The sequence below is a fragment of the Cuculus canorus genome, chromosome 4 (assembly GCF_017976375.1).
Source record: "Cuculus canorus isolate bCucCan1 chromosome 4, bCucCan1.pri, whole genome shotgun sequence".
Lineage (NCBI taxonomy): Eukaryota > Metazoa > Chordata > Aves > Cuculiformes > Cuculidae > Cuculus > Cuculus canorus.
This window is the reverse complement of record NC_071404.1, coordinates 18,009,943-18,027,680: the sequence shown is the minus strand read 5'-3', so window position 1 is coordinate 18,027,680 and position 17,738 is coordinate 18,009,943. Positions and strand designations below refer to the sequence as shown.

Below are 17,738 nucleotides of genomic sequence, written 5' to 3'. Positions count from 1 at the left end.
TCTTTGAATATGAAAATAATTTAATTTGCACAGAGATAACTTCATTAGAAGACCATCAGCAGCAGACCTGAAAACCTTTTGATAATTTTTTCTATGAAAGATTGTTGCCTTAGTAGTCATGGCTTCAGGTAAATAGTGGAAGTAATTCCATGTCTTTTAATAAAACCAGCTTAGCAGACTGGATTTTCTGTTCCTGATGTCATTCAGTTCCTGTCTAGAGTTCTTGCTTTAAGTCTTGGATTGAGTGGTTTGATAAAAACGATAGAAAATTCTGGGTCACTTAAAAAAAACCCTATTCCTGTCTTGCAAGTGACAGGTTTTCAAGGTTCGTTGTCCACCTGTAGGATGCCTCTTTACAAATTTTTTTTCTTATACCTAACAAACCCAAGTTAATGTCTTTACTGTGCATATATACATACCTGCATTCATTTAATTAGGTAGCATTTCATTATGTCTGAAAGCTTTATAGCAAATGTTCTTGCTTTGCTACCAATTATAGGTGCTCTGCTGTTACAATAATCAATACTACTACAAAGCAGGAAGATCTGCTTAAACAAGTAGCTACAGTGTAATTTTAATGAATCTTTTTGACTTACCAACCCTTTCTGGATCATTTTTGGGGGGGTTGTGTTGTGTTAGAAATAATATGCAGTAACATGAAAATGATGCTAATGTAAAAAGGGCTAGTAGGAAGTTGCTTGTAGAGTTGAATGTTGAGCTACATGTTGAAACTCAAAATTGGATTTGCAGAGCTCAGTCACACAAACAGACCAAGTTTGAAACAGAGCACCAAGGAAGAAAGGTATGAAATTAAATATATTTAGGGGATTTATCTATAATTTAAATGTGATTTTTTTTTAAAAAAAAACATTTAAACTTGAAGGAGTATTTCAGGTACTAATAAGTTTCTCTAATTTTCAATGCTTTTAAACTATGACTTTAAAAAAGTATGATTTTCTATTTCAATATTTCATAGACTTCAACAGCCAACTATAAATCTTAAATGTAACATTTGCCAGTGACTTAACAGCACAGACTTCCACTCCAGTTTAGATATTTCCATTTCTTTTGTTTCATTATTTACATAAATATGGGGGCAGCAGGGGTAATATGTATAAACAAACTGCTGGAACTTTTGAATTACATAGGTCTTATGCTTAAACTGTATATTGGGCTCGAGCTTTCTTCCCAGTTACTAGGCTATGACTTTATCATCCAGTAAACCTGGTCTGGTCTCATAGCTGACCCTGCTCTGAACAGGACGTTCCTCTAGAGATCTCCTGGGATCCCTGGTAGCTTGAATTATCCTGTAAGCCTATGTTTTAGTTACGTCAATTTTAATTTCAGTATCAAGCTTGTTTGTTTACACTATGTAAATTAAATATATGCATAATTAATAACATGAAGTGCATTGTTTTGGTTGCCTTGAAAGTAAACAGTAGTATATATGCATATGTGATTTTTAGGAAAGCAGTCACATGCTTCTGTTTAAGACAGATTATTTTTCTATATTTTATTCTTTCTGAATGGATTTGGATTTTATTTTTTCATAATTTTAAATAATATGTTACAAATCAAATATATAAAACCATTTGTTGATAGCTGACATTGTTAAAGGAATAAGATGTCAGTTCTAAAAGATAAAGTAATTGATTAAAAATTTTGCCATAGATACGAACGTTTGCTACCAAAATTTCTGACATCATCCTTAAACAACTGCTTTCATCACTACTCGTTCTTTGCAGGGGATGGAGTGCTAGATCTCTCTACAAAGAAAAGCGCAAGGTTGGAAGAATCAAAATATGATCCATTGTGTTCTGAAAACTCAGTGTCTGGGTAAGCAAAGTTTAGAACTCTCTCTGGCTTATGTGAAAAATAATCTAGGTTTCTCTTCTCTGAAGTCAGGTTTTATGTTCATAACATTTGTATATACTGACACACACATGTGGTTTCTTTTTGCTTTCAAAAGAATTTTTGTCACTCATAAGTGTGTGTCTATGTATATATCATATGTTTCATTTGTCTTTTTCCTTTTTTTCTGTTTAAAGAAAAGTTATCAGAACAATCACCAAACTTTAGTTCATGTTACTAAAAATGAACTGAAAATTGATGACATAACGCCTTAAAAGTAGTAGGATAGTAGAAGAAAATGTAAAAATATTCTTTCAGAGCCTATTTAGGAAGCTTCAATTTTGGACAAAAGTGACCATGTTAATACTTAGATCTAAAATATTCTTCAACTAACATGAACAAGTTAAATGACTATTACCTGTAGTATTCCTTAATAAGAGTGAGAGAGCAAGCGCGTGCAAGAGAGAGCTCTTAATCATCATACTTACACTTACATCATGGTTCTGACTATGGTGTGTGGTGGCAAATGGTTAAATTTCTTTATTCAGCAAAAGAAAAAGATATTATTGCATCTGCTGAAAGCTACCACAGAAGTAGTGAAATGCATTGTTTTGTTGGATTTTGTTATAATCTTGGCATCCTCCCATCCACTAGCCATAGCAGGACCCTTTTTGTCACGTGTACGTCTTACCAAATAACTATTTCAAATAGAACTACAATAGCAGTATTTGAATGATGTAAAATTTCATTTTATTAATTTGCTGATATGAAGAAGTTTTAAATGAATATGACTTTGTAATTGGAGAGCTGTAAATAGAGGCTAGAAAATTTTAAACCATGTTTTATTTTGACAAAATGGACTCGATTGTTAACCACAGCACTTTATCTTATTGTTGTAGAAAGCCTAGTTTTGTGTAAGTCTGGGATGTTTGTGTGTAGTTACGTACTTATTGCTGCAAATTTTCTATGAGGGGGTTGACTCTTTTATTACTTGTTTAGCGGTAACGTCACGTTTCTACTAACAAAAACTCCTTCAGGATTTGGGTATTTAACGGAACGTTAATTGTATAATTAAAATTATAACAGTGTTGCTCTGCAAGTATGTGAACAAGGGAATATGGCAAGCACATGAGAGTATTATCAAATACTGAGCTAGGATATAAAGTTCTTGGAAGGGCTGCTGTAGAAGCCACCGTATGATTTTTGACACACTGTCCTACCAGAACTGTAACATTTTGCTAGGATAATCATTTAACTACCACATCTCAAAGGCTTAAAAGTATCAGAAGCAGTGATGTTACCGAAGCAAGGAGTATAATAAAGGAGTGGACCCTTCCCTTCCATAGCTGTGTGAGAGTCTCTCATACATCAGTTTACCATCGTTTCATTCCATCCATCCAGGAGACTACACAGACACAGAGAGGACTATGTGGAAAGAAGTGCTGAGTTTGCAGATGGTTTGCTCTCAAAAGCTTTGAAAGACATTCAGTCTGGAGCACTGGACATAAATAAAGCAGGCATACTTTATGGCATACCTCAAAAAACTTTACTTCTCCACTTAGAAGCCTTACCAGCAGGAAAGCCTGCACCTTTTAAAAACAAAACTCGAGATTTCAATGATAGTTATTCATTTAAAGACAGTAAAGAAACTTGTGCAGTCCTACAAAAAGTAGCCTTGTGGGCAAGAGCTCAAGCAGAGCGCACAGAAAAAAGTAAACTCAGTCTACTTGAAACCTCAGAATTAAAATTCCCAACAGCTTCCAGTTACCTCCACCAGTTAACTCTACAGAGAATGGTCACTCAATTTAAAGAAAAAAGTGAAAATCTACAATATGAAACTTCAAGTCCTACTGTGCAATTAAAAATTCCTCAGCTAAGAATAAGTTCTGTGTCCAAACCACAGTCTGATACTGCTGGTCTTCTGGATGTTATGTACCACGTTTCTAAAACCTCCTCAGTCTTAGAAGGATCAGCTCTTCAAAAATTGAAAAATATACTCCCCAAACAGAACAAAATTGAATGTTCTGGGCCTGTAACTCACTCAAGTGTTGACTCCTACTTTCTGCATGGGGACCTCTCTCCTTTGTGTCTTAATGCTAAGAATGGGACAGTAGATGGAACCTCAGAAAATACAGAAGATAGTTTGGATCGTAAAGATAATAAGCAACCAAGAAAAAAACGTGGCCGCTATCGGCAGTATGATCATGAAATAATGGAAGAAGCAATTGCAATGGTAATGAGTGGGAAAATGAGTGTTTCCAAAGCACAAGGAATTTATGGGGTACCTCACAGCACTTTAGAATATAAAGTAAAAGAAAGATCTGGAACATTGAAGACTCCGCCGAAGAAGAAACTCCGATTAACAGATACTGGCTTATTTAATATGACAGATTCAGGGACTGGCAGCTGCAAAAATAGTAGCAAGCCTGTGTAGAATAATTGTTAGCGAATTGTTTTGTGTGTGTGTATGTATGTCTGTTTACACACACTGTGTGAGAAATACATATACTCACTCTGACAGAAGACGTGAAATTATACAGTTCAAAAACCACACACATGCCTTTTGAAAAATAGTTTTATTCAGGGTTTTCACTGTGGACAGAATTATAGAGTTGCTCACTTAATTCTGATAGTGTGTATTTAATATAATCATTGTATAAATAGGTGAAAAGATTCAGGTTTTATTTAGTAGTCAATAGCATAAAGATGTTTTGGGAAATCAAGTATTTGTCATGTGAAGCATAATTTTCAATTGGTGAAGAACCAGTCTACCAATTCAATAATTCATCTTATTATAAAAATACACAACCAAGGGTTAGCAGACTCTTATACTTCACAGAATACTTGCAATAAATTGTAAGTAACTCAGATATACAAATGAAGGGATTTTTTAAAAAAGCTAGTTCCTTAAAGGAAGTGGATTTGTGAAGTATTAGTAGGATATAGTACATTCTGTGAAAGAAAAAAAGTTTGTTATTAAATATCCAATACAAGTAAGAAAAACATTTCATTACTAAAAATGTGTGTTTAGCAGGCATAAACTGCATTTTTTATCATTTTAAGAAAATTTTGTTGGTGGTTTAGAAAGAAATCGGTGTTTACAAAGTGTACACTTATGAAACCTGAGAAATTACTGTAGTCATAGAATTATTAAATATGAAATAAGATGGAATACTATAAAATAGTATTAGGCATAAAATAATTTAAACTTTAACAATTTTTCTTTTTAGTTTGACAAATAAGGTAACTTGTAAGGTTTAAAAAGGAAGTTGGAATGCAACTTAGAGCATGTTCATAATGTGCACAGAATGAGCTTGAGAATGATTTGGGTTTGTTTGGGTTTTTTTGTTTAAATGTGCTGGTTAGTTGATGTTAATGACTACTTAAAATTTATTTCAGGATTGTGTCACACTCCTATTGAAAAACCTCACTGTAACTGTAATGTATTTGCTGCTGTGACATTTCAGAACATTTTCAGTTTATCAAAATGAATACCAAGCTACATTATCATTTTGCTAATAACCAAATTCGCAGTTCAGGGTCTTGATAGAAATACAAATATTAAACAGTGAAGCTGTTTTCAACTTTCAATGATATAAGTTCTTTATAAATTTGGTAGCTAGAAGCTAGGCAGTTCACTTTAAATATGTAACTTTTAGTAGAATCTAAGGGAGACCAATTCATATTGCAGTTTTTACATGAATTTTGAAGAATTCTCATTGGACTTTATATCATACTTAATATTTTTTGGTGTAATATCATAAAGTATATGTCTACATATGAAGAATGGGGGCTTGCTTCATAAATTCAATATTGAACATCAATGCCCTTTTCCTTTCAGACCATACTTTTTTTCTGTATGCATCCACTTTGACATGGAAAAAGACTTTTCTCCAACTTTTATACATGTGGTGCACATGCATAATTTTTTTTTCTCCACCTAAATTTGCATGTGTATAGGTTAATTATATAAATGAGATAGGATTTTAAATACATATGGGCCACATCAAGTAATTTGATTTCTAGATAAACTTGTCATTAAATTCAGTGGAGAGCATACTGCAATACTGATGGCAAAATCTAGCCCATATAGATTAATGCTACTAAAAAAAATAACAAATTCTATTTTAAAATGGAATAATTCTTTGAAACTGCACAACTAGTGTCTCAATTCTTTGGTCTCTCAGATCTGTACTGAATCTTTTTCAGTGATTAAGGTTTACTTGCGTATTACGGAATGAATCCTTTTTTTAAGCAGAACTGTACCTGATAACAAAGAGATCACAAAACAGCAGATGTCAGGGTCATCTTTCATTTTAGAAGAATAAAGCCATATTTTGTGAGGACTAGAAGGATTAATTTGTGAATATATCCTCACAGAAAAATGAAGTTGAAAAAAATTAAATGTTTCAAGATCTGCCTTTATACACTTTTACTTGCAAGAATGCTGGGCTTCAACACATTGCCTAATATTTGTACTGATGTTTTCTACTCCTGAGACAATGTTAGAAATTTGAGTCAGAAGTTTATATGGAAGGCAAGTTACAGTACTCTTTTTATATCATTTAAAAGATGACCTGACCAAAAACTTAACAGGATTCATAAAATCAGGGATCATTTTACTATTGACTTAACAGTACTCAGTAGTTTTGTATGTAATATTATAATTAATTTTCAACATTTTAGTACTTGTATTTATTTTTTGGCCAGAAATAGTATATTAAAATATTTTTTGATAGTTTATAGATGATACACAACCTGTAAGTGTTTAAAGGAACAGAATTATTTGTTTCTAATTATTAGGCTAACCTTTGATTATACAACTAAGGAAAGGCAGGGAAACGTGTAGATTCTCCTACCCCAACCCCTATGTATTCCATTAAATGTCATTTAAATTATACATTTTGAACTGTTTTATAAATTCAGTTACCAGTCGCTACTTAGTAATTGACAATTTCTGAAAATTCCTGTTTCAGCAGAATTTTAAATGAAGGTGAAAGCAAGCCCTACATGCTTTCTACTTATTTGAATGTTTCTCAAGTATTTTATATTAAAAAACAGTGCCTCTGTTTTTAGAACTACTGCTCAGTAAAGCTGTTTAAACCATTTCTGGTAGCTAATGACAATTTTATATTAAATTGTATATTAACTTTAGTGAGACTGATTTTTTTAGTTGTTTACAGTACAAATACTTGTATTTGTTTTTTAATTGCAGTATTTCCATTGTCGCAGTAATTTAGTAAAACTCTGTGGCTGCCTTGATTTTTGACAGATTTTTGTTAACAACTGATTTTTAGGCAATTAGTTATATTTATGCATAAATCAATTGCACTATAATTCATGAATTATTTATTACAATATTTTCTAATGAATTCCATGTATTTGTCTTGTGTTGTAAATGTACTGTAATTCTGTTTCTTCTTTGTGTTGTTATATTCCTAAATCTGATTGTATGAATTTAATTGTTTAGTTAACGTGTTTCTACGTTGTAATTTGTAGTAAAGCACTTCAATGCTTTTGCACATAAATTTACAACACTGATGTGTGATTGATTTGCTCATTCAGTAAAAAAAAAAGAAACAAACAAAAACCTGTACACTGATTCATTTGACTTACTCCTGAGGCACAGGCTTATTAGCAGTGGCATAAGATCAAGAACTGTACAAATTAAACACATAATGACTAACTTACGATGAGAACCTAATATATCAAAAGCTTTAGCCTTAATGAAGGATGGTCTCTCAGAATTGACGCATTTCTCACAAATGAGAAGAAATTAAATCTAATTTTAAAAGTTAAATCCTTTGGTTTGCAGCTAAAAATGACTTCTATATTACAGATGATATATAGCTTTTTTTTAAGATTTATTTACTTAGTAAAGTCAGAAAACAAGCATTTCTATAAGACAAATTTATATTTCTATGGCAGTTCAACACTGTTCATATCAGTACTGGAAAGTATGTTCTCTTCCTATTTTTACTCTGTTCCTAGACTGCAAAGAAGTTGCTAGATTGACATATCTTGTCTATGGCTGAGATAGCAAAGAATAGCACACTGGAGAAGGGAGTCTTTTGAGTGTCCTCCAATAGAGCTCTCTCCTGTTAGTTTTTTTGATTTGTGGAGGAGGTAAAGGTTTACTTATTTTTATACATAATATGCTGAAAAGCTAATATGTAACTTTATCACATCTCTGCCTTCCCACAAATTTTGAACTCCAGTCAATCCCCACTCCATGGTATTAACTGCCCCTGCCCTCCATCAGGGAAAAATGTCATTCTGTTGTTAACTTCAGTCCTCAGAAATAGAGTGTGCAGAAGGTACTGGAGGAGTAGTGTGTATTGATCATTGCTTCTCAACCCCTCCATTTCCTACTTGCTGGCCAACTATTTGTGTGTTATTTGTAGGAAGTGTAAGGATGTCCTGTGGAGGAAGTATGCAATTGTGAAAGTGATGGGTCTTCCTTCTATGAAATTATGGCTTAAGACTTGTCCTGAGGATAGTCTAAGCTGATGTGTGACAACACAAGTTTAAAGGGAAGGAATTACAGGAAACTGAAATGTAATTCCATAATTGTATTTAAAAGCTCCTTAAAAATTAGTTTGTTTAAATATATGGACATCTCTACAGAGAGACACTTGAAAGAAAATGCGTTGCTTTAATGCTTTAATTTGTTTGCGTAGTAAGATCTGTTCTCAAATGGGGACCGAGTAAGGGGTTGAAATGTTTTCATAAACTTGGAAGATCATTTGGAGTGTGGTGCTGTTAAAAGAGAATAGGTGAAGTCTGTCAGCTTGAGAAACTAATACGTGCTAAGGGAAAGCAGATTACAGATATTACACAAGGGTGGATAACAAGGAAAGACATTGTACTAGAAGGATGTCCAGCATGTCTCTGATAAGCAGAATATTACTTTATACAATGGGTTGATCTCCATATAGCAAATTCAAAGCAGTTTTGAGGCCTTTGTAAATTTTGATAAATGACTTCCAAAGCCCTAAAGCCTTCTCAGTTTCTTCCACCAGGTAGCATATTTTAAATAGCAGTTATGGGTACAGGTCCTCTACAATTAAAGCTCTCCAGTGAAACTCAATTAGACACACCTTGCAAGTCTAGGCAGACAGGAAAATGTCTGTCTAGAAATACATAGGTACTATAGACATCTTTTAGCAAATTAGTACTTAACAAATTTACTGTGATTTACAAACAAAATCACAAAATTTACAAAAAGATCTAGTGCTGTGTTCATTTTTTTTCTATCTATTGAAAATATCTTTCAAGCCGTTGCGATGGGGAAGGCAATTATTTTTTATCTGCAATTGTATTACAAGGATGAGCTTTGTTTTCACAAGTGTAGTGGTACATTTCAACATCTTGTGACTCCTGTGTTTGTTGGGCTGGGTAATGCTCAGACTCTGCTTAGTGTAGTGAAATTTCAAAAGCCATTAAATCCTGATAATGCCGTGCTCTTGGGTGATACTGGGTTTATTTTTAATTACAAGTGCGAAGAGGTTTTGTTTTTAAGATGTCAATTTCAACTAGTAGCATCACAATTAACTTTCGTTTTTACAAGTTAGTATCATCTAGATGCTTGGGTTTGAATTTATACTGTTTAATACTAAATATCACAGGAGAAGGAAAAAACACGAGGAATTATTAAGCATAGTTGGTAAAATCCACGTGGGACAATAAAAGTACAAATTTGTATGTATAACTTCCAGTAAGAAACTTGAAGCTTAAAGTTATTATCGATGCTAATAACATTGGGTATGAGCTAATTGATAGGTAACTTTAGGTTAATACAGCACATTAGATTTTAAATGTGTTTATTCTTTGATCAATACAGTTCTAAACCAAATGAAAAAAAAAATCCAAAATACAGACCTAAATGCAAAAAATCACAGGAAAAAATAGTATGACAAAAAGTTAGTGTCATGTTCAGAGTTTGGTGATATGTTTAAACAATACATACTTTTCTGAAACAGAATTCTTCTCATGTAACTGGTTTCAGCAAAACATTTAAATTAGAGCTTAACTATCTTTCGATAGTTGCTGTTCAGCATAAGGGTTTTGTATTTAATTGAAGAAATATCTGTATTAATTTCTACTATGGAAAATTTTCAGCTTTTCAATATAAATGATTGATTAGGTAAGTAGTGACATTAGTTTTAATAATTTATAAGAAATTAATTAAATAGTTAAGGTAGTATTTTATAAGTGATCTTATTTTGCGTTAACATCTTTGAGAACAACTGCTTGGAAGTCTTGTTTAGATAAAGGCCTACCCTGTATCTGAGATTTAAAGGATATTAACATTTGTCACAGAAGTTATTTGTTCTAGTGATGATTATCTCTGTTTCTGTTTAATGAAGGAATCTACATGTGTGTGTGCGAGCGCATGTGTGTATGTGGAATGTATTGCAGTGAAGAGCCTGTGAGGCACCACTGCAGTTACTGTAGTTTATTTAAAAACTAGAAGGGAAATTTCTGTCTGCAAAGAACACTAATGGCACCAAGTGGCTAGTTTTTCTGTTTTCTTTTGGCCTTATGTTAAGTGTTCTTTAAAAAGAAATATCTATAAGTAAAAATGTCTTTAGAAGTATCCTGAAGAGCATTCAGTACACTTTGGTATATGTGTCCCCTAGTGCAATTCAGGAGAGATGGATCCGCTCTTGCCTCTGCCACAACCTTGAATTGTGACCTTAGGCAAGTCATTTACCTCTCTGTGCCTCAGTTTTTGCAGTGGGAGTAATAGTAAGCTCCCCAGGTTCATGGTCAGGTTTTTCTTCATTAACAACTAAGGTAGTCTGAAATATCAGAAAGTTAACATTATTCTAATTACACTTACAACAGCTATGTTTTAAACTATTCTTTTTTGTCCTTTGATTTCTTCCTGATTATTTTTCTTCTGGTAGGACTATCACTGCTATAGATGTGATGCACATCATTGCTAGTGACACTTGCAAGTATGATTGAATAGTGCAAACAAACAGAACTGGTTTGTGAACTTCAGGCTTGAGTTTAACCATTATAACAAACATTGGATATGGTGTTTTACTGTAATTTATATTTTGTTTTGATTTGTTTTCATTTTCAGTTCAAGCTCAACAGCTGATGCAAATTCAGAGGAAACAGCTAATTTGGAAAAAGGAAAATCAACATTAAACAAAGTTTTGGAGTCTTTTTGTTCATATCACTGGCAACAGACTTTGGCTATGTTAAGATTTTTAATACAAGATGAAAATGTTCCTATAGTTTGCAGTTGCAAGCAAACACATTTGAAACACTCTGAAACTCCCAATTCCCTTACTGAAGAGGATGTTCATGTTTCGTTTTGCGATTGCAATGGACATATGCTGACAAAAAGGTGCTGTTTACAAAATCAGAGACCAAACACTTGTTTACCACCTCTGTCTGTTTGTATTAAAGATTTCCATTCTCTGTCATGCCAAGCTGTAGCAATCGGATGTATTAAGACAATGGTGAACAAAGCATGTAGTTCTCATAAGTACCGTGCTGAACAACTGCAAAATTACAACAAGGATTCTGTGAAAGCTGCACCATGTACGTATTCAACTAAGGAGTGTGATCTCTTGAACAGCATTAAAAATTCAAATAGGTCTCGCAGCCCGTCACCACCTCCATTATCACCTGTACAGAGTAAAGAATTCCAGTCATCGGAAGGATTAGTTATAGATTTTCCAACATTAGACAATAACAAGCTTGAAATACCCGTCAACCAGCCTCCATCCCTCTTACCAGCTGAAGGAAGCAAAGGAGAATTTGAATGTGAAGGTAAAACATGCAGAGGAAAAGAGACTGAATATTCAGATGGAACATTGCTCTCAACAGACCAAGAAAGGAACAATTTTAGAAATTCTGAGAAGGCTGAGAAAGGTGAACATCCTGCCATTTTTCAGGATTTAATGGACCGTATTAATGAAAAGTTAAAATCAATAGACACTACAGATATAGCAACAAATCTTGTAAAACTTCCTAGCAGTGACAGGGCACCAGAAAATGATGTCAAATTAGGAGACTTCATAACCTCTCTTTTGCATAATGCAAAGGCAAGTGATTACAGCTTTATGGAATTACTTCGCCAACATGATAAACAAATGGAAAATAAAATTATCCAAACAAGATTTCGCAAGCGTCAGGAAACTTTATTTGCAATGTATAATTCTCCTGATTCACCATTCATTCGACGACAGTCTTTGCAAATCAAGAGGGAGCTTGCAAGCCTTGATGAAACACTTGTAAGAAAAAGGTCGATTTCTGAGAGAAATGCAAAGAAATCTACCAAAAAAATTGATAAAATATATCCAAATAAAAGACACGGTTTTACTGTGATAGGAGATGAGGCTTTGCAACATCTTGAAAGTAATCCATGCATGAATTGCCAAACCAAACCAATGTGCTTTCCAGTACACCAAACAGAGTCTTTCAAACTACCTCTCACTAATTTTCAAAGCAGCTCCGGCTTTCTAGTTTCAGAGGACAGTGCTATTGCAGCCAGCCAGCCAAAACTCACAAAAACGCAAAGAGATTGCGCAACCTTAGAAGAGACTAATCAGCTTCCTCTAAAGGATGAGAGTAATGGAATCTTGGGCAGAACTAAACGGAACATTGTGCCTCCTGGATGGTACTCTGTGTATGTAACGAACAATATTGTGTTTAGAAAGTCATCCAATGCAAAAAAGTCTTTAGAAAGCTTGGAAAAACTGAAAATAAAGAAAGATGTTGATGCTGAAAGATGTAGTGACATAAACATTAGCAAAATTGTGAGAGACACGAATCTGCAAGTTGTCATAGAGCGTTTAGAAGATACAATAAATTTAGCCAGAAAAACTAATGACTCATTGCTGGACAGTTACAAAATAAGCCAAAAATTAAAAGATGATGGTTATGAACAGGGTATTAACCCAGGTGCTAGTGGAGGCGTACTTTTCACTCCGAGTGAAATGGGATACACAGGACAAAGCTTCTTTCCACATTCACATGTGCCAGGCAGCAGTAAAACCAAAACTCTCTGTGTGACAACAAGCGAACAAGAAATGGTTATAGATCAAGAAGTTAATGATGGCCTTTTGAAATCTATGACCCTTGATTCATCCAGTTCAACTTCTAGTAATGGAGACTTACGTAAAACTTCTGAAGCTGGAGCGATCTCACCTCCCTTAAACTACTCTAGTCCTATTAAGCTTATGTTTGTCTCAGAGGTTAATAGTAGTGAAGGCGTCAAATATACTTTGACATCTGCAGCTGCATCTTCCAAAGGAAGTACAAATATTTGTTTGTTTCAGGGGCACACGAACACTTTGCTAGACAAACAGGCCACAGGAGATCTTTCTCATGCGATCTGTGTCAAGGATTGTGATTACAGTGAAAAGGGTACCCAGGAGAAGTCAAGTTGTGTTTTTGCTGAAGCAATTGCAAGCTCTTGTCCAGCTGATCAAACTAACTTAAATGAATCTAAACATAATGGTGAAGTTGTGGAGAAGTCAAGCAGTAGCAGTGATTTGGTTTTAAAAAGAAAACCTGGTAGACCAAAGAAAATAGGTCCTCAAGTTGTTAAGCAGGTTAAGAGACCTATTGGACGGCCCCCAAAACCAAAAATAGATGCAACTGAAAGCACAGAAAGGAGACCTGAACTTAGCGGTGATGGTAGAAGTACCAAATCTGATGCAGCAGTAATGGGAGAAGTTAATAGCAACAAAAATATTACTGTGACAGTTGTTTTTGGAAGATCAAGAAGAACTAAGAGATATGTTTCTGAAGGTGATCTAAATGTAATCAACGTTCTGCCCACACAACACATTGATTCTAATTTTGCCAATGACCACAGCAACGAGAGACACGATGCAGAAACTGAAAATGCTTTTACTGAAATAGTGAAAGCCTTACAGAATTCTTCTACTGAAAATGAGGTCTCTGGTTATGACTATGTCAGACCTATCAAGAGTAACCTAGCATCACCCCATCCTTGCAGCAATATTATACGGACTGTTAAGAAGCCGTTAACCACCATTCGAAAGCCTGGTAGGCCAGCAAAAGTAAAAATCTCCGGCATATCGGTGACTGTTAATAGAGTTTCACCACAGGAAAGAAAAGTGAGTATTAGCAACTGTTTGCCTCCTTTACAACAGCAGAATGTGTTAGAAAAAAACGTACCACAGGAGAGAAAAAATCAACTGTGTAGTAATATAGGTCAAGTAAAGAGCATGCAGAAAGATTCAAGAAAGGATGGATCAAACAGTGTTATTACAACAATGTCAAGAAAGCATGAAATTCCATTGAGACATTCTGCTAGAGACAGGAAACCCTCACTGCATTTTTTACATTCATTAGCATCTTCTAGTGCATTTACTTGTAGAAGTGCCTTACTACATAGATCTTACAAACTCCATTTGAAAAAAGCTAAACAACTAAAAGAAAAACACAGGCAATCAAATCAGAGCACAGCATCCAAAGATACCTCAGAACTGAGAAATTCAGGAAATGCAAAAAAGGATCTTAAGGATGGTGAATTCAGGCCCATTAATGAAGTATCATCGGATCCCATTTTTTCATCAAATCCCTCTCTCAGGTGGTGGGCTACTTCCACTTCAAGTGACACTTTGTTGGAAGAACTGAATAATAGATTTGAGCAGATAACTAATACCTGGTTGCGAGTGGGGGGAAATGAGTTTGATAAATGTGTATGTGAAAAAAGGGATCCGGTTGAACAAGACTGTAATACTGAAATGTCAAACCCTTTAGACTCCTGCACTGTAGAATTTGAAACATCACCTATAAAAAAGCTTTTTCAGAAAAAGTGTAATATGAGTGAACTCTGCACATGGTTTATGCAAACTACAGAAACACAGTCTCTTTCTCTAGTGAGAAAGGCAAATGCTCGCAGTCCTTTAGAGGTTGTTAGTACTAGAGAGGTAAAGATGGAAACTAAACAGTCTGATCTTAGTACTTGCCCTTTCAGAAAGCACTTTAAAAAGTTTGCACTATCCTCTCCTTCTAAACCAGCAGGGAAATTACAAATATTGCATAACATGGTGAGGTCTCCAGTCTTGAGCATGAAAAGAAATTTCACATTAGCTAGATTAAAAAGAAATGAATTTAAGAAGTTACAGCGTGATAGGTGGGGACAAGTGAAAAACCTGTATAACCAGGCTCCTGGAGGCTGGAAATCAAGCAAGAAAAATTTACAGTTCTTTTGCCAAAGCCAGTTGTTTAAAAATGCAAGTGGGAAAGCCAGTGATGAAATACCCAAGCTCCAGAAAAAAAATACAGTAGAGATCCAGCCCATTCAGACTTTGGTAGAACCTCAGAATAGCCTGTTGCCAACTGAAAATGAAGCCAGAGACACATTTGTTCAACAGATGATGGGATCTTCTGACTTTAACCCACATCCTGGTGTAGCAAATACACTTAAGTCACATGCTGAGACAAATGGAAAAATTTGTTGCCAACAAAATGTTAGAAAAGAACAAAGCCAAGATAAACTGTTTCAAAATACTTGGAAAGCCAAAACCTTTAAAGATTGTAGAATATTTCTGAGAAAAATCAACCATATTGAGCAGCACAATTCATTTGATTTAAATAATGTCACTTATTCTCCTGAAGCTGTTGAAAGTAAAACCAATCAGTCCTATGTGGAAGAAAAAAGACATCCTGTTTTAAGGTCCCATTCTACTAATCAAAATGCATTAAAGAAACAAGAGAGTGAAATGGAAACATCTAAAGGACCTAATTCTTCTAAAGTGACTGAAAGGCTGGATGACCAGTTACAGAGCAGAAAATTAAATAGTGGTGTAAACCACGATGATAATCTTGGTGGTAGTTCTGAACTTCTTATCAGAATAAACAAAAGAAAAAGTCCACAATGGGAGACCACTGATACAAATATAAGAAAGAGGCATAAGAGACAATCATGCAGTAGTGGACAAATGACAACTTATTACCCAAAGTACCAAGTAGGTAAGTTCTTGTTCCCCCCTTCATCCTAAAATTGCAGTCTTAAAGAATTGAAGAAGTCAAACAACAAAGCACTTTGGACTTTTTAATTGCATGATACTCATTTTAATTTCAGAAAAGTCACAAAATTAAACTTTGCATAGCATCAGAATAATGCAGAAAGTGCAATTTTAAAATATATATGATATTTTACACTAATCTTTCAGCTACAATACATCTTACATTCTTCTATGGCTAAAACACTCTAGGATATAAGAAAAAGTATAGTTCAGGAAACTAGTATAGTTCGGACAGATCAAGTTCTGACTTGTCTGAAGTTAGTTGCAACTAGTTATGTATTTCAAACAGAACAGGATTTCATTCCATTGCGTAGTTTCTCATATTGTAAGGAAGGGTAAATTATAAAATGAACCAGAAATTCAGTGTATTAACATACATTTTTTTAAAAAATTGTTATTGAATGATTTCTAATATAAATCTGTAATGGTTTTATATAGTAAAAAACAGTACTATGTACTTGTGAGAGAATTCATTCAGAGATCCGTTTTAGTATCCCATTCAATGCCAAATAAAATCTGCTGACTCTAAAGGGTTTGCGCATTGAATTCTTAGAGAACAATTTAAAATGCAGAATTATTCCAGGCAAGTACAATACACAGTTACTAAGCTAAATGCATTTGCTTGGAATCTTTTTAGGCTAGTGTGAATTTAAATCCATTTTTAAAGCTAGATATTTATAATACATTGTAATATAACTGTGATCTCAAAATGGCCATTATATTACTTCCAAGGAGGTTACACTTGCAAATTTATTTCTTCTCTTGGGTGAAGGGATCTTCTGAAACAGAAGTCTGAACTCATTTCACTGAAATAACTAAGGTGTGAAATTGTCACCAAGTGAAAAATAAGTTTTGCAATATGAATTAAATTGCTGCAGAATTATTCATTTGTAGAAACAATATTGTATTACCTAATCTGATTATATTGCTTGAAGAGTAAAATAAGATATTCAAAATATCATAGCAAAATCTTATGTCCCCCTTTGTATTTTATACTGTAGAAAACTATCCCTGATAATAAACCGAAAAGTTAATTTAAATTGTAATATAAACAATATTATGGCTCTTTTATACTTTTCTTTTGTGTTTTATGTGATATATAAAATTTTTCATATTAATCTCATTTAGTGTAACCCTGCTTTTCCACAGTACAGCATTTTTTATCTTCAGAGTATTATTTTGTATTTTAATTCACTGATTTGGGGCCAAACTCAACACAAAAAAACTTGTTTCTAAGAAGTTCAAACCTTGACACGAGACTGGTGTAAAAAAAAACAGAAGTAGAAAAGAAAGGCATAATATCGGTCTGATTCTCTTTTCTACAAACAAACAAAGAGCTCTCTCATACTTTTATTTCATAATTTTGACTGTAGTTGAGAAAATTTTGCATTTGAATTATATTTATCTTTAAACATTTTCTGGCTATGGCAATGTAAGACCTGTGATGTGGTCTCATGTTAGTTTTAATTGGGACTCAATTTTATTCACCTGATAACTTTACTCTGTTAGTTTGAGTATTTAGGAAGTCTGATAACTACTTTGATATTTTACATTATTTCATTTGCAATTTTTGTTATGTTGCCTTTTACTCATAGTTTCTCACATTAATTGTTGTCTTTAGAAAGGGTATGACAGAAAGTTCATTGATAAAGGAAATGTTCAATGACAAAGAATTATGATTCTGGAACTTTCACCATACTTGTAACCTCAAACTTTTTTAGGGGTACTGTTGCAGTATCAGGAGATTGTCTGATATAGAAAAGGATGTCTTGTTTCAGCATATTGATTCAACATTGTGTACTGTGCACTAGTCAAGGAAATCATATAAGCATTTTTAGTCGAGAGCATAGCTACTGA

At 33.9% G+C, this 17,738-nt stretch overlaps 1 protein-coding gene across 10 annotated transcripts in view; it reads left to right on the top strand.

The window, feature by feature from the left end:
- The window catches only part of LCORL (ligand dependent nuclear receptor corepressor like), an 82,610-nt gene that overhangs the window by 49,222 nt on the left and 15,650 nt on the right, over positions 1-17,738 (top strand). Inside the window, exons 6-8 of one of the 10 annotated variants that reach the window (XM_054064995.1) lie at positions 1,746-1,836; positions 3,253-4,084; positions 10,946-11,107. In XM_054064995.1, coding sequence (XP_053920970.1) covers positions 1,746-1,836; positions 3,253-4,084; positions 10,946-10,963 — 941 coding nt within the window. In that variant the 3' untranslated portion in view covers positions 10,964-11,107. Of the gene's footprint in view, positions 1-750; positions 803-1,745; positions 1,837-3,252; positions 7,421-10,945; positions 15,826-17,738 lie in introns of those variants that run through there. The other 9 variants (XM_054064999.1, XM_054064998.1, XM_054064991.1 and 6 more) reach the window with 9 other exon arrangements.